This window comes from Mugil cephalus, chromosome 6, assembly GCF_022458985.1.
Source record: "Mugil cephalus isolate CIBA_MC_2020 chromosome 6, CIBA_Mcephalus_1.1, whole genome shotgun sequence".
NCBI classification, from domain to species: domain Eukaryota; kingdom Metazoa; phylum Chordata; class Actinopteri; order Mugiliformes; family Mugilidae; genus Mugil; species Mugil cephalus.
This window is the reverse complement of record NC_061775.1, coordinates 16636419-16661569: the sequence shown is the minus strand read 5'-3', so window position 1 is coordinate 16661569 and position 25151 is coordinate 16636419. Positions and strand designations below refer to the sequence as shown.

General features: G+C 38.7%; 1 protein-coding gene across 4 annotated transcripts in view; it reads right to left on the bottom strand.

The window, feature by feature from the left end:
• rnf213a (ring finger protein 213a) overlaps nt 1-24932 on the bottom strand; it is a 37049-nt gene extending 12117 nt beyond the window's left edge. The window contains exons 1-41 of one of the 4 annotated variants that reach the window (XM_047586600.1): nt 24804-24932; nt 24314-24399; nt 22255-22361; nt 21236-21889; nt 20851-21057; nt 18773-18948; nt 18484-18624; nt 18058-18263; nt 17532-17809; nt 17183-17439; nt 16802-17008; nt 16357-16546; nt 15898-15953; nt 15613-15772; nt 15114-15245; nt 14894-14995; nt 14690-14812; nt 14085-14274; nt 13751-13924; nt 13045-13197; nt 11696-12315; nt 11265-11424; nt 10962-11179; nt 10518-10655; nt 10033-10188; nt 8675-9923; nt 8399-8583; nt 8127-8282; nt 4227-7802; nt 3935-4065; nt 3594-3689; nt 3370-3491; nt 3022-3135; nt 2886-2935; nt 2444-2594; nt 2213-2348; nt 1689-1874; nt 1431-1555; nt 1154-1311; nt 722-928; nt 281-468 (exon numbers count right to left, since the gene is read on the bottom strand). In XM_047586600.1, coding sequence (XP_047442556.1) covers nt 281-468; nt 722-928; nt 1154-1311; nt 1431-1555; nt 1689-1874; nt 2213-2348; nt 2444-2594; nt 2886-2935; nt 3022-3135; nt 3370-3491; nt 3594-3689; nt 3935-4065; nt 4227-7802; nt 8127-8282; nt 8399-8583; nt 8675-9923; nt 10033-10188; nt 10518-10655; nt 10962-11179; nt 11265-11424; nt 11696-12315; nt 13045-13197; nt 13751-13924; nt 14085-14274; nt 14690-14812; nt 14894-14995; nt 15114-15245; nt 15613-15772; nt 15898-15953; nt 16357-16546; nt 16802-17008; nt 17183-17439; nt 17532-17809; nt 18058-18263; nt 18484-18624; nt 18773-18948; nt 20851-21057; nt 21236-21889; nt 22255-22361; nt 24314-24392 — 11714 coding nt within the window. In that variant the 5' untranslated portion in view covers nt 24393-24399; nt 24804-24932. The remainder of the gene's footprint in view (nt 1-280; nt 469-721; nt 929-1153; nt 1312-1430; nt 1556-1688; nt 1875-2212; nt 2349-2443; nt 2595-2885; nt 2936-3021; nt 3136-3369; nt 3492-3593; nt 3690-3934; nt 4066-4226; nt 7803-8126; nt 8283-8398; nt 8584-8674; nt 9924-10032; nt 10189-10517; nt 10656-10961; nt 11180-11264; nt 11425-11695; nt 12316-13044; nt 13198-13750; nt 13925-14084; nt 14275-14689; nt 14813-14893; nt 14996-15113; nt 15246-15612; nt 15773-15897; nt 15954-16356; nt 16547-16801; nt 17009-17182; nt 17440-17531; nt 17810-18057; nt 18264-18483; nt 18625-18772; nt 18949-20850; nt 21058-21235; nt 21890-22254; nt 22362-24313; nt 24400-24803) is intronic. The other 3 variants (XM_047586601.1, XM_047586602.1, XM_047586604.1) reach the window with 3 other exon arrangements.
• Between the last annotated feature and the right edge of the window lie 219 nt (nt 24933-25151).

The following is a 25151-nucleotide window of genomic DNA, read 5'->3' as shown; positions in this document are numbered from 1 at the left end:
TTAAATAAGAGGCTCTTACAATGTGAAATTGCACCACTTCTCAGTTTCCCTTAAGCTTAACAAGCCCAGTACTGTGTTTCATGAATAAATGATTTACCATGAAAACATAAAAGACAAAAACATAATTCCTCTGGCTGTGGCTCACACCAGTGTGTACGAATGAAAACTCCTGACAGCAAACCTGTTCATGATGAGACCTACCAATCCAGCATCGAAACCATTTTTTGAATTTGGAAGAGTATTTTGCTTATAATACTTTTCATGTGCATCAGTGTTTTACCTGACGTCAGTGACTCGCTCTTTGCTTCTCTCCCCATATTGTTGGGTGAATTGATGGGAGCAAATCAACTCCAAAGACGCTTGCAGTCTCTTCACTTGCCTCAGCCAGTCCTGGCAGAGGGTATCGGTCTCTAAATTTGGGGATTCCAGGCATTCGACACATGCCTTGGCTGCAAGGACATCCAAAATCTACAGAACATCAGAAGAGTTTGCATTAATGTACTGTTCTGTAGTTCTTAGCATTTATTTACAAAATCAAAACATAGTCTTGATAGATTTTAACTACAGTATAAGCAAGTATTACTTTGGGAATAGTCAAGGTATAATGAATGAATCGGCCTCTTATTTACACAGATTAATCTTCTATGTTATCTTACATAAAACAGATGATGTTTGTTGGATGAGGTCAGCAGATATTTGTGAAAATTAGAAGTGCTTTTACCATCTCTGGACAATGTCTACTCTGCTGATTTCTGCGCAAAGGAGGCACGACTTGAGGTTGAAGGGAAATCATCCGTGAGAGATTCTGAAGACGGCTCTGGAAGACATGGTAGGCGACGTGGATGTGTGGGAGAGAAAACCCTTCTTCTTCTCTTCCTCTTTCTTTCTGTACCTCTTCAACACAGCTGGCCAGGGCATGGAACAGGAGCTGAGGAGTAAATGCACAAGTTGATTATTAATACTTTGTTGGGACTATAATGAGTGGCCATTACTTTTAAATAAATTTTCAGTGATGTTTAGGGAGCTTAAACTTAGTCCAGCCTGAGAGGTTTGGACATTCCTCTGATATTGGGAAGAACTAAGAGCAAAGAATAGTAGTAGTATTGCACTAATGACAAAAGATGCTGATATTCTAAACTTTATTTATCCTCACCTCTGATTCTTCATCTGATGCCATGAAGGTCATGAAAACGAAATCCCGTAGATACCTTTCGAAAAAATCTTTCCGAATTCTTTCATTCACATTTTTAGCCATGTAGCTGCCAAGTGGAGTGTTCAAGAACAACTCATCAAAGTGACTGAGTGAAGGACCTACAAAGAGAAGTAAATAATGCACTTAGTCCAGAAAAGAAAGGTCTGTCACAAAGATAACAGCTGAAATATACAGGAGAATTCATGTTCTTCATTTACATATGATACTTATTATTTACTTTTATGTCTGAATGTTTGCATCATAAGCCCATCCAGGAAGTCTTTAATCCACCAGCTGAAGGGCATGCGGCAGTGCATGCTGGTGCCACCTATCATATGGCTTTGAATCATTAGTACCCCAGAGCTGTAAGAGAGCAGGATAAAAATAATTTATGAGCAGTGCTTCTGAAATCCAAATAGCTTGACGTTATGGTTTTGCTCAGGCCAGAAAATATCACTTAGACCCAGAAAATGCCAGAAACAAAATTAATACTCACTTGCTTTCCATCCTCACATAGGGTACATCGAGCATCTTTTTGCTACCGAATATCTCAAGCCACAGGTTCATGATGTCATCTCCACTATTGAGCAGAAGGTCCAAATTGCAATCTCGGTCAATGACTGAGACCAAGTAGGCGAGGAGTGGAGTAATGACCGTTTGGATTTTCCTCCAGAGTGTGTGTCTGTGAGTTATGAAGCTCAGTGTAAGTTTAGTCAGTAAAAACTTCCTCACTCATTCACAACTCACACTTTTCCATCTTCCGTCAACTATGGGAATTTCCACTTTTGCAATGATCTCAATTCAGCTAATCAATCATGGAGTTCCTGTCAAACTTTAAATATTTTCTCCTTTATGGCAGTCAGCTGTCATTTCAGCTCAAAACTGCTCCAGCCTCACTTCCATAGCCCAAGTCCAGCTCATCAGCTTCTCTTCATTGAAATATTCACCCAGGGTCTTAAAATCAAAGTAATATTTGCTAAGGTGCAAAAAAATGACAGAACAAACAAAGTACAGACTCACAGGAAAGTTCCTCCCTCTTGAAGAGCACTGAAATTAGAAGCCTCACTTAGAACCCAACTGTCTGGACTGGCAGCACTGGCCTCATAATCCTCTAACAAGGAGTGGAGACGCTTCCTCAAAATGTCTCCAAACACACCTTAAAAACAAAATTAATTAATTAATTTCCAAACTCTTTACTGCACTCAATGTAGGTGTGTGTGTATGATCACCCTCTGTGAATCATTTTCTAACCTTGTTGCTGATTTCCATCCAGAAGTGTGAGCAGATTCTCAACTCTCTTAGTGCTGAGTTCTCCATTGTCTGATGAATCTCTGAGCATGCTCACTGCACTCTGCACACAACTCCTCACCAGGTCTGTGGTGTCGAAGACTTCTCCCAAAACCTAGAAAATATGTACACATAATTAGTGAATTAGACTAGAATGTGGAAGAATGCCAGAGAAAATTGATTTGTAAAGCGCTTCCTAGTTTACTGACAAATGCATAGATTTCAAAATAAAAATAATGAATAAAAAAGCTACAAACCTACTGTAAACCTAAAACCTGATTTTTGTTGTAATTATGTGAAATCCATTTGGTATAAAACATTTATTATACAAGTTTTTTTCACTCTCAAAACATGCTTCTGTCAAGGAGCCAAAAAAAATTATAAACATGTGGTAAATAAGACTTACAGAGGAGTTGTCATTTTGTGGCACACCAGAGTTGTCTTCTATCTCCATGGCTTAAAAAACAGAGAGAATTATAGTTTAATTTATTTACTTAAATATGCAACATTTTGCAGAAATAAAAAACGATTTGAAGAATTACCCTCAGGTGGATCTTCAAAAAGTTTACTCATTCGCTCATCTTTCAAGGAATTAACACCAGAAACAAACTCTTTCGACCTTCTGAGATCATCGATGTGGACAGACCTCCAAGGGCCTGCAGAATATCAGATTAAAGAAGACACAATATTTAAGTTACCTTCATTCTTTTATTTTTGTTGTTTTTACTCTTAATATATAGCACTATGTGGTGCATTTTGTGTATCACAATAAGGGCTATTTCAGCTATTGTCATATCTGCTTTCCCACATTTTCCCATCCCTTTATTCTAGTGTTGTTTCTACTGTTGTATTTAACATAAAATAGTCCTCGGTTGTGTAAAAGGACTGACCGCCTTGAAATCCAACATAGGAGGTCCCACCCTCCATTCGAGGAAGTTTGGTGACAAAGTACACAAATATCTTTGTGCCATCAGTAGCATCACACTTGTTGATTTCGTTGATGCAAGAATATCTGAGGAGTACAAACGTCAAGCATAAGCAAGAGCAAAAAGAAAACAAATGTGAGATTTCATATTAATGTTATTAAATCATATGTAGTTGTCTTCAGACTCACTTTGCTGAGGAAAGAATATTCCCTCTGTGGAAGTCTTCATCATACTCTGTTTGGATAATGAGCACTTTGTGTGCGCATGTTGAGCCAAGAAATTCCCTAATACCAAGACAAAGCCACAATGTATTTGAATGTCATGTTATTCAAATAGACATTGTATTGTATGAGAATTTGTATGAGTATTTGTATGAGAAGTGATCAATTTGACACCACAAATGTCCAAATACATGTATCTATTCAGTACACTGCACAGTATTCCAATTGTAAAATTGAATGTCAATCATTCAGGTAAATTAAGTTAGAACCTTAGAAGATGTGTCATACTTATTTTGTAACTTACATACCTGATTTTCTTGAGGAAAGAGTACTCTGTGTCAAACTGCTGCAGAGACAGCAGCTTGATTGCATCAATCTTAATCACACTCTGCAGTTGATGAGTGTCGGCTGAAGTCAACAGCCTGGAAAATGTTGTAACCTACAAAAAAGCAAAGGAACTAAGAATTAATTTGATTTTTTATTCTACTATATACTGAATAGAACAGATGGGCCAAAAGCCAACCACTTCAATGGACGGTTTTAACGATACTGTAATGTTTTGAATTGAATTAATATTTGATAACACAATTAAAAAGTTACCTCAGTGAAAAAGGCATGTGATTGTTCCAGATGCTGTGTGGGATACACAATGTAGTCTCCCAATGAACTGTGCATGTCCTCTTTAACGTAGTCTTTTATCAAACGTTCTCTTTCCTCATCAGGCAGTCTGGATTTGTCTAAACGAACAACCGAATCAGGAGTGGCACAGTTCAGCAGAATGGCTTTGGCTTTGTTCAGAGTATCCTGAGCATCTGTTTCAACACCCAGAGTTTCCGTTACTTGCAGGACCACAGAGGAACATGTGTCTGAGTGGTAGCCGATGAAGACATCCCTTGGAACATACTGCTTTCTTGGGGGGAGTTGACTACTAAATGACACAAAATCCTCAACCCATTCTTGAAGCTGTCTGGCAATGTCCTTCTGGTCATTTCTGAGGACAGTGTTGATGTCAAGGTAGTGTTTCTCCAACCTGTTAATGAGTGGGATTGGAAACTGCTCATAGACAACTTCTTTCTCTTCAATGACAATGAGCCTGAAGCTTTGGTGAACTCTGCATTTCACACGATGTGTTCCTAATCCAAGGTCAACATATTTTTGACCCCCGAGCGTCACATAGTATTGGTTTAGGGCATCATACAGACTTTCGTAGAGATTCTGAAGGTTCAGAAGCACAACTGTCTGTCCGGTCTCCATGCAAACCTTGACGCGATTGATGTTCCTACAAATCTGTGTGTATTCTTGATCCTTTGGGAAACTAGACCCAAAGATGATCTCTGGATGGATTTGATGAGACAAGAATATCTGTTGCAAAATTGGAAGAGCTGCATAGTTCTTTGTAAGGATTAGAAGGTACCGACTTTCCTCCACTTGGGAAGCTGGAGCAACGCTTTGCTCAACCATATCAAGGGTGGTGATGCTGGCATTGGCAAAGTCATCTGTGAGTGCTCTGGTGAATATGTCAATCACATCTACATCATCTTTTCCGCTGAAGTTTCTCAGGACTGCACCAGTGATCTCATCAGCCGTAGGACGCTCATTTGATCTTTTGGTAACTGAAAATACCATTTTGATCAGACTGTAGAAATCCCGCAGACCAAAAAAACCTTTTCCTTCTTTGCATACTGTCATGTATCCTTTCGCAAAAGGCTCAAAGAGGTGTTTGATCTTTTCACGAACGTTTTCTTCAGATGAGCAGATTCCTTTAGCACTTTTGATGAGCTCTTGCTCATTTAGATCTCCACGGGATACAAAAATCCCTCGATTCATCTTGGCAGGGTCCAGCGCCCAGTTGGAAATGCCAATGAACCCAACCCTTTTATGAGGTTGTGGCTCGTCATCAACACAGCCCTCTTCCAGTAATGGATGCAGTACTTTCAGTGGCATTTTTGGAGAATCCTCAGCCAATCCAATTTCATCAAGGACAACTACGGAAATGTATTCATCCAAGTTTTTGCTTTCTTGAAAGCGGGCACATTGCCTGAATGTGTTGATGATTCCATCCGGAGTTGAATGAGGACTGCACTGGAAGGATACCAGATGTATCTGCTTCAGTCTCTTGTAGAGCTCAGAGTGTGATGTAGGGCCCTGCATTGCATCTGCAACTAGGGTTTTAGACAGTGATTTGGAGCTCCCTGGTTTCCCCACAATAAACAAGGGAATTCTTAGCTCAATGCAGACCACCATCATGAAAAAGTTCTCTTTCAAAGCCTCATTTCTGGCTATTGTCTTACCCATGGGTACACTGTTGAGTAAGAGGTCTTGCATGAGCTCAATTTCCTGCAGTATTCTCTGTGGTTTGTACTCCCTTGGAAGAAACTGCTTGATAGTTTCCTGATATCTCCCTTTGTTCTCCAAACAGGCCTGATAGCACACACCAGTGGCCATTAAGAGTGACCAGATTGCTCTGTCACTAGCAGGTAAATATGGCAACCTTCCTTTTTTCTTAGACTGCTGCTGAAGGAAGGCCTTGAGATCTTTCTCAAACATGGGGTGATTTTTGTAAAACCACACAAATACTTGCATGCAACGTTCTACATCCCTCAAACTGACAAAGCTGCATTCATCTTTCCTCTCCCTCATGAACGTTTGTGAGGCTGACAACACTTGAGTTATAGTTTGAATACAATGCCCCTCGATTGAGATGGCCTTTGCCTGTCTTTGCACAATCTGTTTAATGTACATTTGCTCTGAAGAGTCACTGAGCTGCCCAAAATCCCAAATTAGAGGAATCATGCTTGGTGGCAACACATGAACACGATACACAAGTTGGCGAAGAGGAATGGAGCCAAGTCTGTCTTCGGTTTCCTGAGCCCTGACCCTGTAGCCTAATCCGGATGCCTCTAGCCTGTCAATCATCTTGTCCGTATGTTTCCTGTAAGGATTGCAGGCAGCAATAATCTGTAGCCCTGATTTGGAATCAAGCTGTTGTCCCTGCACTGACTTATCACAAATGATTTCCTTGATGCTACTAATGGCTTCTGTGGTGTTTGCCTCATCAAAGAAAAGAACAGAGTCAAAACTGTAATCTTCTTTGTTGCCCTTTGCAAGAGTTTCTGCTTCCTTCACTTTTTCATAAATCATTTCTGATGTAGTTCCTCCATGGACTTTAACCAGTTTCATGTTTTCTGCCTGTGCTCCACACCTTCTCAGTTCACTCATAAACTTTATGAGCCTGGTCTTTCCACATCCGGTCTCCCCCATTATGATGACAGGAATGCCACATCTAAACCGCATATGAATTGCCATCATTTTGAGCATATTGTCAGTGGTCAGTTCATATGTTTCATCAGGATCTGTTGGCCACGTGATGCCAAGCACACTGCACAGGTGCTCAATCTTGTCAGCTCGAGGAAGATGATCAAAGTCAATATTGAAAGGAACTTTCTGAAGTTTCAAGCCTTGGTACAGTTCTTGGGTCATGATGTTTCTCTTTATCACTTCTCCTGTCAAGGGATTTATTGCATCAACACCTTTCTGGTCATTTAGCTTCAGGTGAAATCCAATGAAAGTCATCGAGGTGTGGTCATCATTAAAAAAGATGTATGGATGTGGTTCAGATTCCCATCTTTTTCTAATTAGGAATGGAGCCAAGTCTTTTTCATTGAGCCCACTGATGTCAATTTGTTGCCTCCCTGGGCTCTGGTCAGTGATGCACAGTGACGGGGTTGCAAAGTCTTTGGACATCAAGATCATAAACTCAACCACAAAGTTTTTGAACCCATTAAGAATGTCTCCAACAAGTTCAAATTGGCAAAAGACTGAACTCTCACAGTCTTTTAACTGAAGATTCAGGAACCAGACAAAGTTATGTAGCTCAGCCCATGAGGGATCTATTATGCCACAGTAGATCAAGAGTATCTGAAGACACTTTGCATGCGTTCCTTCAACCCCATCGTAAGTGAAACTTTGAAGAGTTTCATTGTTGTGAAAGCGTGTGAGGTACTGGTATGGTCTTTGATAAGCTTCACTCCTGAAACATTTATCGTCCATTAGGGGATCATCACTCTCCATGCTGGCATCTCTCTCTCTCTCCACTTCCAAAGCCATAACTTCTTTTGGTGGACGACAAAACACTTTGGGAAAAACATCCCAGAATGCAAAGTTTTCCTTCTGCCCCTAAAAATAAACATAAACAAATGAGTAGGTAAGTCTAAACCTTTGATTACGGCTACTGGTAGAGTGCTAGATAAACTTAGACATACCTATTCACTCAAGGGTATTCTTTTATATAATATTTGTTACAAAATATTTTTCATTTTTTTGGGTAAAAATAATGATATTAATTTTGAACATATGTTTGTTTGTTTACCACATAATGCATGCTATTTCATTTTGATAAAAACCTTTGAATGAATAGGCATTAATAAATACCAGGAATTTCACAAGGTTAAAGTATTTTCCGTGGTTTCCCATCAAACCAAGGATCATATCTCAACTTACAGATCTTGGAGCATATCTGGGCTGATCATTTGTCGATTCCAGTAGCTCAATGACATACAAGTGTTTGTGGCTGCAGTGCCACATCTGCCCATCTGAATCCATTAGGTACCGCAAAAAGAAAAGCTTGTACAGAAATTCATTCAAGCCTTTCCGCACCTGTGTATTAGGATTTGCATTATCAAGACATAAAATGGTCTGAAAACCATTACATCATATATTTATATTTTATTAAAACATTATTGAATGAAGCAAAAAGTTTAAAAGTAACATACCGAGGATGTGACGTCAAAGTGAAAAACCTTGAGATCTTGTTGCTTTGGTGTATCATACAATGACTGGAGAACCTTGTGGTCATCAATCTCATGTTCAGTCAGTGGAATGCACTTCTTAAAGGCAGTATCTTGTTCAACACTTTTCTCCAGCTTTTCATACAATCTCTGGACATACAATGATTTGCCTGTAATAATAAAATCAAAACATAGCTCAACACTTAAAGTAGCATCAATTATTGATTTTCTTGTGTTTTGTACTATACATGTAGGACTCACCTACTCCTGCACGCCGGGATGCGACAATGCCAACATAATGGCCACCTTTGTACACAGCATTCTTGTGATCTGAGTTGAGAGAGTAATGCCTGGACAAGTACTTCTGGATACTTTCCAATGACTCTTGTGGTACAATGTCTTTTTTGTACTGGCTGAATGCTGTAGGAATGTAAGTGTGCTCTTTTTCAGAGCTGCAAAAGATGACTAGTCTATAATCATTTTTATATAGGGAATGCAGTTTCCGAAAACACTTCTCCATTGCACAGCTAACGTCATAGGTTAGTTGGTCTGCCCAAAGCATTGTGTAAATCTTCTGGCCAATGTCGCCTGGTGTGAGGCATCTCCTCAAGAAAAGCTCTACTTGCTCCAAAGACGTTGTAGGGGTACATAAGAGAACCTCATCATAACTAGGTAGTGGCTCGTAGTCACTGGTCATGTACAAGCAGATACTTGAAGTCAGGATCTCGTTGTGTGGGCAGATTATGAGATTGGGCTGTTTTGAGGAAAGGCCTTTAGGAAGACTTCTTCTAAGGGATTTGTCTTTTGTCTCTGAGAGTACTACTTCTTCCCATTCATTTTGATTCTGGTTTTCTGTAGCCGTCAACATCTTTAATAGACCCCCTAAACTCCTTATATCCAAGAGGTCATGGAAAAATACTCCCCCATTCTTCATGTACCCATCCCACAACTCTTCCAGTTCTTTCAAACGGACTGTCTGGCCCGCCTCGTCTGCTGAGTCATAAAATGACATAAAACGACTGACGTTGGCAAAAGATGTCTCACTGTCTTCATTATCCATTTTTCCAGACTTATATTCGTTCTGAAGCCTTCTCAGTGCACTCCAGACATCTGTTGTTGTGCAGTTAGGTTTGATGAAAGACAGCATCATCAATGCTTTGTCCTCTACTTCTTCATTCACATTCGTTGGAGTCACAACACTGCACAGGTAGAATATTTGTTCTGCTGTGAAGTAGTTTAGATAGTAGTGAACAGATCTCTGTTCATCCATGAAGCTTTGCCAGTCAATGAGAAACAACTCCATCTTCTTGGACAGTAATGTAAGTTGTTCAACTACACTCCCTGTTACTTTGATGCAGTGAAGGGTATTGCAAAAGTTGATATCCATGATGATACATGGATCACTCTGAGGTTTGCAATACACCTTTGCCTCCCAACATCTGAACAGTGGGTTTCCTGCAGCATGAAGGTCTACACAGGCTCTGGCAAGTCTCTGGACGTTATCAAACACCTTAATATGACAAATAAGTGAGATTACAGGTGCTGTACAAAACTGATTGCATTAACGTGCCGACTTAAAGTATAACTTAAGTAACAACAATACAACATAATATACGAACCTCAGTGAAATGCTCCACTTCGCTCTGATTTTGTTGCCCTCTTCCAGACATGAGCATAAGTTTATTTTGCAATTCCTTCAAGTCATCATAGGTACTTGTCATGGTTTCCTCGTGTTCATCACGAATTTGCAGTGTCACTGAAGTATCTAAATCAAGCTATAAGGGAAGCATTAATAAATAGCGTTTGTGTCTTCAAGTCGTTAAAAAAAATAAAACTATTCCAAAATGCACATGGTATTTTTTATAAACATACTATGGAAACAAATGTTTAGGTCAAGGTTAGAAAATTCTACTTGAAAGGGAAATTGTCTTAGTAAAAAGTGGTTCTCAAATGAAAAGTATTTATTGCTTATAGTTTCTTACCAATTATGCAGATGAAACGTTAAAAAATACAATATTCTGCACTTAAAGCAACCCTGCATATATATAATTACTAGCAATGTGACATGTGTAAGCATTGATTTCATGTAACACATTTAGTTTACCCGTTTTTGGTTTTGGGCCTTGATGGTGTATATTCCCCTCTCATTAATGGATGTGGCCAAGGACAGTGATGACAGTTCAACAGATCCATGGCTTTCCCTAACAGTCTTTAACCACTCAAGATGACGTGCTGTATCCCGCTGAAATGAGAAGTCAATTAATTTTATATGGCTGTTTTCACTAGAGTGACTATAGAGATTCAACAATTCAACTGAGATTTTTTCATCTTAATTGTTGGTATGAAATATTTCAAGCTGGTGAAACATTCCTCTAAACTACTTTGAAATTACTTTCTATAGTTGTACATGTACTGAGTCACAAATATTATGGGTGGAGTTTTAACCTTAAAATAAGTTGGTTAGGCAACAAATAAATTATTTGGTTTCAGTTGCAGTAACAAAGTAAGTTGAGAGAGTATGGTGGTAGCATGAAGATTCATATCTCACCAGCTTCTCTGGTATATTTCTGTCATTATCAAGGGCCTTCCACAATTTTGACAATGAATCCTTGAAGTCTTCAAACCCAGAGTCTTGTTGCAGCCCATACAATATGGATGAGTAACCAAGTACAGCATCATGGAAACAGGCCACTCGATCCACGTCCAGGTCATTTTCTCCAGCAGAGATGGATGCCAAGTCAACAAACACTTTCAGCTCACTGATATCTGCAATCGAAAGCCTCCTTTAGCTATGCTAAATGTTATTTTCAATACCAGGTTACTAAAAAAGGCATCTACTGAGCTACTGTACCTTCAAGTTCTTTTTTAACCCACAGGACAAACTCTTCTCTCTGGCTGAGTTCCTGAAGACATTTCTTGCGATCATCAGTAATGTCTTTCAGACTGTCTTTCGCACGTATGAAGTCATCATCTATGTAACTCAGATTGTATGTCCTGAAGTTGGCTTCGTCCTGAAAGATATATAAACAGCGTTAAATTATTGGCTAATGATTTGTTTATTTGCTTTCTAAATCAAGGTGTCAGGAAAAATGTTCTGTCTCAGTAAATTATTTAAATATTCAAGAGTACAAGAGCAAATAATGGTTTGCCTCTAGGATACAAATCCTTCAGAAGATTCAAAAGCAAATATATTTTTATATCCCATATATAACAATGGTTGTAAAGAGGTTTTTCTTTAGATCTACTGCTCCTTCATAGCCTTTAGCAGTTAGGGAAACTCACCATTTGCAGCAACTTCCCCAGTGCACTGAAGTCTCCCCCTGAACACACCATGTTCTTGATTTCCATGATGATTTTGGAGGTTTCCATTGCTAGATGAAGGTCCTGGTACTGTTCAATCTGTTCAATTCTCTTTTTGACCCACTTCCTGTCATCAGATCGGTTTACTCTGCACATGGTGTTTAAATCTTTCTCCAGATCTTTGTATTTTCCTTTATAGATGTTGAAAATGCTGTCTATTTCCTCCAGCAACAGTTCTCCGCTCTTCAGGCTATCATAAAGCTCTTTGTACTTGCTGTAGCAGCTCTGGAATATTTTGCTGTGGACCAGCTCAAGAGTGTAGACCTCTTCATTTCCATCTGTGGGTTCGGTGTCATCTTCATCATCTTGTTCTCTTGACAGCTCTTCCACTCGATTTGTCCAGCACATTTTAAAAATTAAGCTGTCTTTTATGGCATGCAGTTCTGAAGCCATTTGACGGGTTATATCACAAAGATTAAAATAAGTGATCTTCCCGGTTGTTGAAGAAGTCTGTTCATCAAGAGTGTGGACCTCCATTAATGCATTCAGATTCATTGTTTCAATGTTCTGGTTAAGTTTTGTGTCCAGATCCTTAAAGTCAACTGTGAAATAAAAAAAATATATATAGAAGAAAGTTTGAAGGTACAATTAGGTCCATAGATGTTTGCACAGTGACATTTGTTCCTTATTTTAGCTGTTTATCAAAATACATTCAAGTTACAGTTGCATAATGACCATCAGTATAAAATTCAGCTTTTTGGATTTAATAGGTTTTTATCCTGGATAATACTGGAGGAAAATGTTATACACAGCCCCCTACTTTCATTTGCTCAAGGGTGATTACCTCAATAGCTGTTTAATAGTCACATGTGTGATATTATTGCTTCTTATTTCTTCATCAATTACTCGGATAACGCAATTGGTTTCAATTGTGGCCTTTTCCTTTGGAAAGTGAAACAAGCCATCCTTAGGCTAAAGAAAATCAAATCAGGATTCCTTCAATGGTAAAGAAAACTCCTTACACAACATACTTACAAAAGCATAAATGTATTGTTCACCAAAAACAACTATAAACGTCAGAGCTATTCTAACTCTTTGGACAGGTGAAACTAAGATCTACCTGTATAAGGATAAAAAAAGAAAAAACTGCCGAAGCCTTCGAACACCTCATGATCTGAAGCATCATGACTTGCTGAAGACAAAACTTAAGGTAGACAGATCCATGAACAAACAACAAGTCAACTCCAAATGTGATTCAGAGATTAAGGCTTTTCAAAAATACCTCGACCCTTAAACTTTTTATCTTAGTGTGCCAGAAAGGTCTATTGCACCTTTGATATGTTCTGGAAGCTCCTGGCAGACCTGTAGAAGACCTCTCACTCGCTCTTTCTCTGTTTGAATATCTTTCAATTCCTTTCTTCTTTGAACCAGTAATTTTTCCATGTTCCTGTCATCTTTACAACGACCATCATCACAGAGGATATCTAGAGAAAAATAAGCACATACAGACAAATAAAGGAACAGATATAATAAAGTGAAATTCTACCCAGAAAACCACCAAGTGGAACAGCAAAGCCTTCATCCATGCATGGACCATTTCTACGTAATCTATTGACCCCGCTACGCATATGATACAAGCCAAAGTTTCTAAACCAAAACATGCTCAGCAGAGTCTCTCAAAGTCATTTAGCCGGGGGTTCATGGCATCCAAACGGCTACCACTCAGATAGCATTTGAAAATGTTGCGGCATTGTGGAAAGTTGTTAATCATGTTGCACTCATCCTGAAAACTGACTGCTGAAAAAGTGATTTATGTAGTAACTAATTGTTGCTAATTATTGGACTTCATGACCATTTTGAGAACTTCCATTTCAGTTCAATGTAAACTAACATTTCACTTTAAAATAAATGTGTTGTGGAAGCTACATTTCCAAAACAACTTCAACAAAAACTATGCACATAGATAGGGTCCATAAAAGAGATGAGTAAAAGAAAGAAGGTGAGGGGGTAGGAAAAAAGACAGATATTCATATTTACCCAGCTTCAGCAAACCAACAAATTCACGTTCCTTCGTGAGAATCTGTTCCAAAGTTTTGACTTGGATCTCTCCACTGAGGAACTTCATTGACACAGATTTGAATGCTGAGGTTGCCAAGGCAACCCTGATTTGAGCTTCTTCTGACAATTTGTCGGCCAGTTCTTCTCCTGCACCTTGAAAACAAAGAGTGCAAACAGAAACAGCAACATTTTACTGTGAGTTAAAACCAGTTATTAAACAACGCACTGCCTGCCAGCCCCTCCACCATAATTTCATTATTTTCCATCTCTCACACATGCACAGGTATGTTCCATGTTGCATTTAAGCTTTTACCTGCCATTTGGAAGATCATTTTAGCCATGGGCCAGTTTACAAGGTTCTGAAATATCAAGTCTTCCCCTTGAATGTAATCTCCTTTGGAATCTGTGGGCCATGACTTCAGCACAACAACTGACATCAGCTTCCCGAACTTTGTGATATCATGTTTCCTCAACAGGCCTGACACAGCTGTGCCAGATTTATCCTAAACAGAAAATAAAAACAAGACAAATAGGATAATAGACAACAATTAATGTTAATCCAAGTAGCACATTCATTAGAAAACAGTGTGGTAAATTGTTTGCCAAATAAGTACTTTTCTTCTTGGTGGACTGAAAAACTTGTACTATTGTATTTTAATGAAGGTACTCATGAGTAAAATGTAATAGCAATTATGAAGGATCTACCAAGGATACACTATAAACTATAAATGGACTATACAGTTTTATGAAATTGAGTTAAGTAGAAAGGAATATTTATGTTGCTTTCTCTTATATATTTTTACATTCTGTACAATAAGGCAGGAGTAAATGCCAGAAATGTACAAATTAAGGAAAACGCATAATATGAATCACCCAATATAATATATAACCATGCATTTGTAAACTGCTTATTCATACCTGGCAAATGCGTGCAATAACCTCCATTGCACAGTTCTCCATTGTGCTGCACAACAGTGGACTGGTCTTGCTCAGTTCTTCCATCGTGTTACAGTATAATCCGATTTGGTCCTCTGTTTTTTCCTGGAACAGAAGAATATATTCTGAGTTTTGTTTATCAAGTGCGCATGTATTATTTGAAATCCAAAGTAAATCTAGCCTTACCTTTTTTAATCTTCCTTCAAAATCCTTCATGAATGTGTTTCTCCAGTAGGACAAAAGGTGTTCCTCGTGACTGAAGGATACGGAGAGTAATTTCGTCCATACCTACAAGAGAGACATGTGGCTTTTAATAAACAGGTGAGCTAAATCACATTTAAAGTTCTGCATACAACACCAATTCAAAATATTAGAAAATCCACTCCTGCCATTCATTTTTGCTTACCTTAATTTCATTGGGGTCATAAGACTTCTTGTTCCATGCACTGAGCAGTTTGTTTGTGAAGGTATTTCTCCTCCATTTCCTCATTATCTCTAACATCTCCTTCACTGAGTCTTCATGACACCTTTCTCTTGCCTGTAATGGAAGTCTTAAGTCATTATATACAGCATAGCTTAATGGAAGTCAAGGTCAGTCAAGACTAACTCAAGATTTAACTTCTTGTTATTAAGCATTGCGATTTAGCAACTCTGTATTTCCAACTTTGTTAGAAGAGAAACATATGTAAAATATAAATATAAGATTTTCTTAACACATAATTGTAGATTACAGTTCAGTGCATACCACTTGTTCCCATCATTAAAGAGGAGAGACACAATATATACTTATCTAATTGAGCTCCATTATTTGTACAAAATGAAAGAATATCACTTGCTGTAAACTGATCCAAATATTTCAAAGCTTGAATATGGATTGGTACAGAAACAGACCGTCTCAGTCTCACCTTGGAATCAGTGTGGCCATATGTCTTGGCAATCAGACAGACCAGATCAAGGAACTGAAGAGGTAGTTCACAGAGGTTTGGATCTTTTGTGTGACTGCAGACTGAAGCAAGAACCCTTACAGCAGTTTTCAGACAACACTCTCCATATCTGTCATCAAAACTATGAGGAGAAAATATAAATATTTAAGTTGCTATTGTGTGTAACAAGGATTATAGGTAATATTGATAAGACTTGACATTCATAGGTTTTACTCAGAGACACTGTATTACATAATTTTGTTTTACCTTTTGCTGCGATGAGTCTCACTTTGGACAAGATGAGATGCAACCTTTTCCAAACTCTTTTGTCAGAATAAAAGATTAGACACAGAGTCGTTAAACAGTGAGTGTGTGATCCAGAAAACTTGTGGCTTTTATATAGCATGTATCAGCAATATGTGATATTTTTGTGTTTGTTTTTATGGCCACAATGGGGCAGTTGTGGACACCACAAAACGTGTCTGGCCACCTGGCAAATGTCAAATCCCAAACTTTAGCAAAGCTTCATTAAAAATAGCTTCAGCTAAAAAAAAAAAAAACTACACAATTAAAGTGTTACAGTTGCATAAAGCTGAGAAAAGCTATGGATTGAGGTTAGGTATAGATTTAGTTATCTACAGATTCATCAATTTCAGTAACTCAGAATTTTTTGTCACATTTTAATTAATACTCTGGCATTATGAAGATGTATATCTGGATACATACCTTGAGGACTGAATAATTTATTTCAGATCTGATGTTGAACTGCAAATAATGAAGAATATCCAAGAGCTCCACTTGGATATGAAGCACATTGGATATGAAGCTCAACAAATCGTCCATATCCACCAAAGACATCCAAGAGTGAACAAGAAGGTGATCAATGTCCACCAGGTAGGAATGGTCTTTCATGATCCTGATCAAGTATAATAAAGATTTTTCAGGTAATTACAGTATCACTAATATTCCCAATAATAATGCAACAATGTCAAACCAACCAGAACCATTTTGGGTTTTAAATTTGTTTTTTTTAATGACTGTGTTCTATAGTTCGATTGTCTCTGCTGCTGAAACGCTACAAATTTCTACAATAATTCAAAGTCAGAGCAGATTATAGTGACCAGGCAGCTTTCACTAAATATTATCATGTTTATTGGAGAAAAACACTTACATAGTGTAACTTCCCAAGTGGATATGCGTCCCTTTGCTTCCTTTCAAGCCGCTCCATGAGTCAAACTGTGGACTCAAGACACATGGGACTGGCTCGAATGGTTTGCTTTCTTCTCTCAGTAGGTGAATCAGAGGGATGAGCAAGACCCATTTCTTAATAGTGCGTTGTCTCGCAGTGTTGCAAAGCATCTCAACAACATCTGCCACCCTATACAAACGGATAAGTCAATGTTTAGTGTCACCATATTTCCTCAAAGAAAATATCTAAAATCAAGTTAGGTAAAACTACTGCATCCACTATCTTAGTACCCTTTTTATCCTAGTTTCTTTTTAAATTATAATCTTTGGTGTTGGAAATGAACTTAAATCAAACATCAGTTACCCGTTTTTATTTTTCACAGAGTTTGAAAACTCTTTCCAGATAGGGATAAAATTGTTTTGTGGCTCATTTGGCAGACAAAGAAGATCACACAGATTTGATAGGTGATCAGAGCTGATAAATGTCTTGCTGTCCTTGAGATATTTGTTGTAGATGAGCAGACCAATAACTCCTGCATGCAGAGGTGGTAAGAGGGGTTTTTCTTTCCCCATTGTATTTAGGATGTTGTTGTCCAGGAAGTATTTGAGCAAGGCATTCACCTGAATGAATAAAAATAACAGGTCAGTATGTTTGTGGAAAACAGCATTTCTTATGACTGTGTCAGATTTTACGAGACATTCTAGATATTTACCTCATCTGTACCATACTGTATTCCCCAGTGTCTCATTGAACCATCATGAAGCATTGGACATCTATACTGAAAATAGAACTGTTGTAGCAGGAGAAAGAAGTTCTCCACATTTTGTTCATTCCAGGTTGTAAGAAGACCAAAGATCATTTTTAGCATTTCCTCGCCAGCAAACTCTCTCCCTTTAATCACAACTTGGCTCAGAGACGCCCAGAACTTCAAACCCATCCAACCCTTCTTCAGCTCGGAGTGGATCATATCATCATACTGGTGCCAGGACCCTTTAAGATCCAACAGCACAACATTAATAGAAATATTTTACATATAACATAATGATTTGTCATATCTGTTATGATGTTACATGCATGCTTGTACTTCTTGTGAATAACTCTCCAGAATGTATATGAATGTATATGAATATGAATATACAGGAGAAATACATAGTTGACATATGCCTAGTCATTACACATTAATAAATGGTGTTGTTCAGTTTCATGTGTATCCATGTGTAGAGGTGATTCAAGAATACCGTCATAAGTCAGAAGATCCTGTTGGATTGACAGGCACCTGTTGACATATACATTTTCTTCTTTCAGGAAGATGATCTCGAACGCGCTTTTCCAGCCATTTTCACTGCGCTTGAAAATGCAGTATTTGTAAGGTATGCTTGTCTTGATTGCGTCTTTGTGTACTAGAACATGCCCTTCAACAAGGTATCGCTTGTCTCCTAAATGCCTGTGAAAACAAGAAGTTATATTTTTAGCAATGCGCCAAGGTAAGATTTCAAATGCAAAAATTTAGTGACTAAATTATATTCACAATGCTGCTTGGATGTGAAGAATATTACTGATAACTCAAAAAGTTAATCGTCATTGTGTGATTTTATTGCTTTCTATCAAGAATTTACAAACCTTTTTTTTTTTTGTTTAATTTTATTTTTTCAAGGAGAGCATACCTGGAAAAAGACATCTGCTGTCCAAGTATCTCCCATGACCCAAACAACTTTTCTGAAACCAAGAAAATCTCATGTTTCTCTGGATCCAGGGGAGGATCGTTGGAAGTGACAGCATGGAAGTACACAGATATGCAGTCACTGCTTGGTGAAATAAAAAAAGAAAAATATATCAATATTTTCTTTATATTAAGATGGTTTGTTGACAATTGCACATGACTACTTTAACTGTTCATTTACTGTAGGTATATAATGGATTATTCAAAAACATGTCTTAAAGTCCAAAACTTACATCTGTAACTGGGACCTATTTGCTGCCCCTGGATGACCCACTGCCCCATGGCTGGGAGGGCCTGGGGAAGTGGGAGTGTGTGGCTTGGAGATATCCTCATTTCTGTTGCCCTGTTGTTGTTTAGGTGCTTTTACCGAGTCTGTGCTTGGTTTCTCAGACGATGTAGTGCCAACAACCTTTGAAAGAAATGATCAGAGGATCAGGATATTATCTTATGGGTTATGTAATAGACAGCATATAGTTAAAAGAAATCAAGGTAAGAAATGTCCTACGTGAATGTGGCTGCAAACACTGTTTATTGTAATTAAATAACAGAGTAGGTACACAATCGTTGAAGATTGTATTTTTAGAGTTTTACACAGTAATAGCTACGTGTTAATGTGGTGTAAAAGTTAGATTTGTGTTGATAATGAAAAGAGCGACAGCTGAGTACAGAGGACAGAAAAGCAGCACCTGCTGTGATGATGAACTGACCTTGAAAGTCTCTGAAATGTACAGCATTACATTCATATACTTTCCAATTTGGTACAATTACAGTGGGGAAAAAAAGTATTTAGTCAGTCACCAATTGTGCAAGTTCTCCCACTTAAAAAGATGAGAGAAGCCTGTAATTTTCATCATAGGTACACCTCAACTATGAGAGACGGAATAGGGGGAAAGAATCCAGGAAATCACATTGTAGGATTTTTAATGAATTAATTCGTAAATTCCTCAGTAAAATAAGTATTTGGTCACCTACAAACAAGCAAGATTTCTGGCTCTCACAGACCTGTTACTTCTTTAAGAGGCTCCTCTGTCCTCCACTCATTACCTGTATTAATGGCACCTGTTTGAACTCATTATCAGTATGAAAGACACCTGTCCACAACCTCAAACAGTCATACTCCAAACTCCATTACAGAGCTGTCAAAGGACACCAGAAACAAAATTGTAGACCTGCACCAGGCTGAGAAGACTGAATCTGCAATAGGTCAGCAGCTTGGTGTGAAGAAATCAACTGTGGGAGCAATTATTAGTAAATGGAAGACACACGAGACCACTGATAATCTCCCTCGATCTGGGGCTCCACGCAAGATCTCAGCCCGTGGGGTCAAAATGATAACAAGAACGGTGAGCAAAAATCCCAGAACCACACGAGGGGACCTAGTGAATGACCTGCAGAGAGCTGGGACCAAAGTAACAAAGGCTACCATCAGTAACACAGTATGCCACCAGGGACTCAAATCCTGCAGTGCCAGATGTGTCCCCCTGCTTAAGCCAGTACATGTCCAGGCCTGTCTGAAGTTTGCTAGAGAGCATTTGGATGATCCAGAAGAGGACTGGGAGAATGTCATATGGTCAGATGAAACCAAAATAGAACTTTTTGGTAAAAACTCAACTTGTCGTGTTTGGAGGAGAATGGGGGTGTTTTTCTGCAAAGGGATCAGGATGACTGATCCGTGTAAAGGAAAGAGTGAATGAGGCCATGTATCGTGAGATTTTGAGTGGAAAACCTCCTTCCATCAGCAAGGGCATTGAAGATGAAATGTGGCTGGGTCTTTCAGCGTGACAGTGATTCCAAACACACCACCTGGGCAACGAAGGAGTGGCTTCGTAAGAAGCATTTCAAGATTAGCCAGTCTCCAGATCTCAACCCCATAGAAAATCTTTGGAGGGAGTTGGAAGTCTGTGTTGCCCAGTGACAGCACCAAAACATCACTGCTCTAGAGGAGATCTGCATGGAGGAATGGGCCAAAATACCAGCAACAGTGTGTGAAAACCTTGTGAAGACTTACAGAAAACGTTTGACCTCTGTCATTGCCAACAAAGGGTATATAACAAAGTATTGAGATGAACTTTTGTTATTGGCCAAATACTTATTTTCCACCATAATTTGCAAATAAATTATTTAGAAATCAGACAGTGTGATTTTCTGGATTTTTTATTTTTTTTTTCTCCTTTTGTCTCTCATAGTTGAGGTATATCTATGATGAACATTGCAGGCCTTTCTCATCTTTTTAAGTGGGAGATCTTGCACAATTGGTGGCTGACTAAATACTTTCTTGCCCCACTGTATATATTTGATATTCAGTAACTACCTCAGTGCTTTTGGCAGATTCCCTCGTTTTTTGACGTTGATCAGCAGATTCATTCTTATTTTTGGTATTCTGATCATCTTGAGCTATTGCTGCCTTGACTTCTTTCCTGTCACTTTTTTTATGGGCTGTATGTTGTTCTGCACCCGTACCAGTTTTATTGTCTACTGGCTTCCCTGAAAGCTTTTGTGTCTTAACATTAGATGTGACCTTTTGGGAAAAAAAAAAAAAAATGATCAGAGGGTCAGGATATGACTTAATACGTTACACAATATACAGCATACAGTAAAAATCAAGGTGATGGTTTGACCTTTCTGGTCTTCTGACATGTACAGTATAACATACTTTTCAATTTGGAACAATTATAGATATGATGTTTGGTAACTACCTCAGTACTTTTGGCAGATCCCCCTGTTTCTTGACGTCGATTAGCAGATTTGTTCTTGTTCTTCTTTTTACTATCTTGAGCTCCAGCTGCTTTGTCTTCTTTCCTGTCAGTTTGTTGATGTTGTTCAGTGTCTGTACCAGTTTCATTATCACCTGGCTTCCTTGAAAGATTGTGTGTCTCATTAGATATTGTCTTGTCTTTTTCTTGTTCATGGACAGGCTGCTTTGCTGCTTTGGCTTGTTGAGGTGTTTGCTCAGACAAGTCTCCTGGCTTATCAGCAGGACCTTGCAGCACATCTGCACTTCCCTCTTCCCTACTATCTGCTGGGTGCTTTGTATGTTGCTCTGTCACTTTGTCAGAATAAGGTGCAGGAGAGGGCGGTTTTGTGGGGACAGAAAGGTTTGATTCAGGAATTGCCTGCCTGCATGGTTCACAGTTGCTTCCAGCAGCTGACAAAGATAGCCTCTGTTCCTCCTTACAAGTCTCTTTTACTTGCTGAATAGCAGTTAACTCGCCATCCAATTGTGCTTTAAGGGGGGGTGAGGTTGGGGCAGTTTCCACTGTGGCTGGGCTGACAGCCTTATCTGATGGGTCCTTTGGCGTAGCTCCATCACTCGCTGGCTGTGAGTCATCGCCAGCTGACAGCCCCTGAAGCTTTGCAATATTTAGACAAGGCTAGTTGAGAGGTTAATTGTATTACACTTATTATATTGACAAACATACAAAGGCTGTGGCATTTTTTAGTTCTTCATAACCGATAACTATGTGAAACCAAAACATTAGCTTCTACTCTTAGCAATATAAAGCTGTTTTACTGAGCTTGTTATCTGCCCTAGAAAGTCTTGGTGCAACGAGCACATAGAACAATTAATTTTTATTGATTTTCAATAAAGGTTGCTTGTGCTGGTGAAAGAAAACCACAAGCACTATATACACTATTTCAGTTTTGTAATTACAATCATGACTAAATACAATTTGAATATCATGGAAATTGTGCCAATCTCATGACAACTGTTCACCTTTATTTCATCTGTGTTTTCTTGTTTTTCTTGAACATCTTTTGGAGCCTGAGCTTGATCCACCTTCCCCTCAGCAGCTGGGGGTTGAGGTGCTGCTGTGGCAACATCTGCGTAAGAGTTTGTCATGAGACAGGATAGTTATGCTTAACCAACATAAGTGTGTCAGATTAAGTCTTTTGCAGTAAATACAAAAAGAATATCGGGATAGTACAACAGGCTGTAGGCCAAACTGAACTTTAAGATACCAGGTACCAGATAAATCATACATACGGGCTGAACCACGAATAGGACAGCATTTCAAAAACTCTAGTTATCTGCGTCACTGACACCTATACCGAATGTACTGACTACAGTCAAGGCAGTACACCAACCAAATACTACTCCGCAAAGGAGGCACATTCATTCAAATAACTGTAAACTAATATGAAATATAAATGAACATAGCGCCAATAAGAATCAGTTGTCTCAAGGCGCCTTACACAGCCCAGAGCCCGAAAACCCCCAGGACAAGCGCTAAGGCGACAGTGGCAAGGCAAAACCCATCTGCTTGAGGCTGGATGGGTAGAGACAGAAAAAAAGAAAGAAGGGAAGAGAAAGAGAAAGAGAAAAAACGAGGGCAGCAGAAGAAACCAGATGAATTTATACATGAAACTGAACAAAACATACATGCAGCATATGAACATGATATAAACAAGAGTATAAGATATAGGTGCGGCACTTTTAAGTGGGACATTGATAGTGAATAAAGAGAATGGATAGAGCCAGCATTCAAAATATTAATTGTAGAAACGCTCATTGACTGTACAGTACGCTCATACAGTTACAGCTATAACAATAAATAGCAGCACAGGAGGATAATACTATGTCACCATGTGACAAGGCTACAGGTGAGTTGGCTGGAATACTGGGGCTGATATATGAGCTATGAGAAGTATGTTGAAAAATGTATATGATATTTAGATGGGATCAATTAATCAAAATGGTAAAACAATGTCCAACAAGACAGCAGAGTACTGTAGATTTAATGACCAAGTTATATACCAATCAGACATAACATTATGACCACTGAGAGGAGAAGTGAGCAATATTGACCATCTTGTGGCAACAATATTCTGTTGGGAAACTTTTGGAGCACAGGACACTCTCAGAAGACCCATGTCTAGTCTGTGATTAGTCACAACAGTTTTGAAGGCACAAGGAAGACCTATATTAGACAATATTAGAAAGGCGGTCATAATATTATGGCTGATACTTTAATAAACATGCTTATATGTTTTGTTTAGTTTTTTTGTTTTTTATATTGTGGTGGCAAGATTGAAACACTGTGTCCATTACACAGGTGGCTTGACAAAATTACACTAGGTGGGATAAATAACAGAATTACCTTATTTTAAACCATTAACCAAGACATGAGTTAGGAAAACTACTGCAACCAGTCTTCTGAGTCATACTCTTGCTGTCAGGACACAAGAATAGTTGACACGGACATTGGATGTGGTCCATGTTTCCTATTGGATGTTTTTTTTTCCAATTTGACAGGGGGTCCTGTAGCAGAGAAGTTATATATGCAGTCCTGTTGATTTATGGTGAAACTGCAGCACACAGCAGGGACACTATGACTTTTTTTTATACGCTCTGCACTCGTTTCCAATGCTCTGCCTGATGGAATCATTTTCGTTTGCACATGGTTTCTCTTCTCTTTTCTGCTGTTTCACTGCGTACGTCCCCGCCCGTATACAACCAATGGACTCCGCCTTGTTATTGTGCAGACCGGTGCACTAGGCTAAAGATTAACAGCGCTCCGGTTGACGACAGCCCCTTACATTACGTTTTCCAACACGCGTCAATTCCGCTAATGCTAATAAGGACCGGGGTCGACCTCAAACATCTTGAAATTCAGACCAAATTTGCAGTTTACGGCACTTCCGCATTGGACGTTGCTAACATCACATAGCTACCACGCGACTTAACGCTCCCCAAAACAACACAGCTGACAGTATCACAAGAGTCAGTGCATTTCAGACAACAAGAAAAATAAATGTTTTTTAAGGAAGTTTACCTTTGTGAATCCTGCTGCCACATGTAGGGCAGAAGTTAAAACCGCTGTCCAGAGGACATCGACAATTAGTGCAAAACATGTTGTCCCTGCATAGAAAGACAGCATTAATAACAGGACAAAGGACTGTAATGCACTTTTAAAGGATTATAAGGAAAACTATCGGTACTTAAGAAAGTTTTTTTCGACGAGTAAATTTAGGTCATCCGGTGTGATGCGTTTCTTGTAAGCTAAAAAACCTGGTGCGGACTTTCGGGCGAGTTATAAAACAGGGCAACATCTTAAATCTTAATCAACTTTGAATAAAATTTAAATCGAAATCGTACAGTGGAGTCTGATTGTACTACGAATCGGAAAAGTCTATAAGGAAGAAAAAAAATATCTCGCATTAGGTTAACCTCATTTTTAGGATTTTGCAGACACAATATCTGAATCTTAAACATAAACTAACGTATAAATCCACACTGCAAGGCAAAGCTGTTGCATATCCTACCTTGTCTGCTGTTCTCCTTACATGGTGAGGCAAAGAGACAATTTCAACTGCAGACTAACGTTATATAGACCCCATGCATTCAGTTTCATTTTCATTTAAGGTGTGGCTCTACTGGCCCTTTCAATGATCCTTAGCGAAACTAAGCAGAAACGAAAGTTAAATCTTAAATTAAGCACAGCAAACTGTCATATCTGAATACCAGGAAGTAACATCAGAAAAGATAATCCTTTAATTTGTCCACAAGGGAAAAACACAACTGATTAAGTATGTTGATCAACAATTCACGGTGACTCTGTATAATCCCTTTTGTTTTTCAAATAATCAATAACCATCTTTTCCAGTAATACA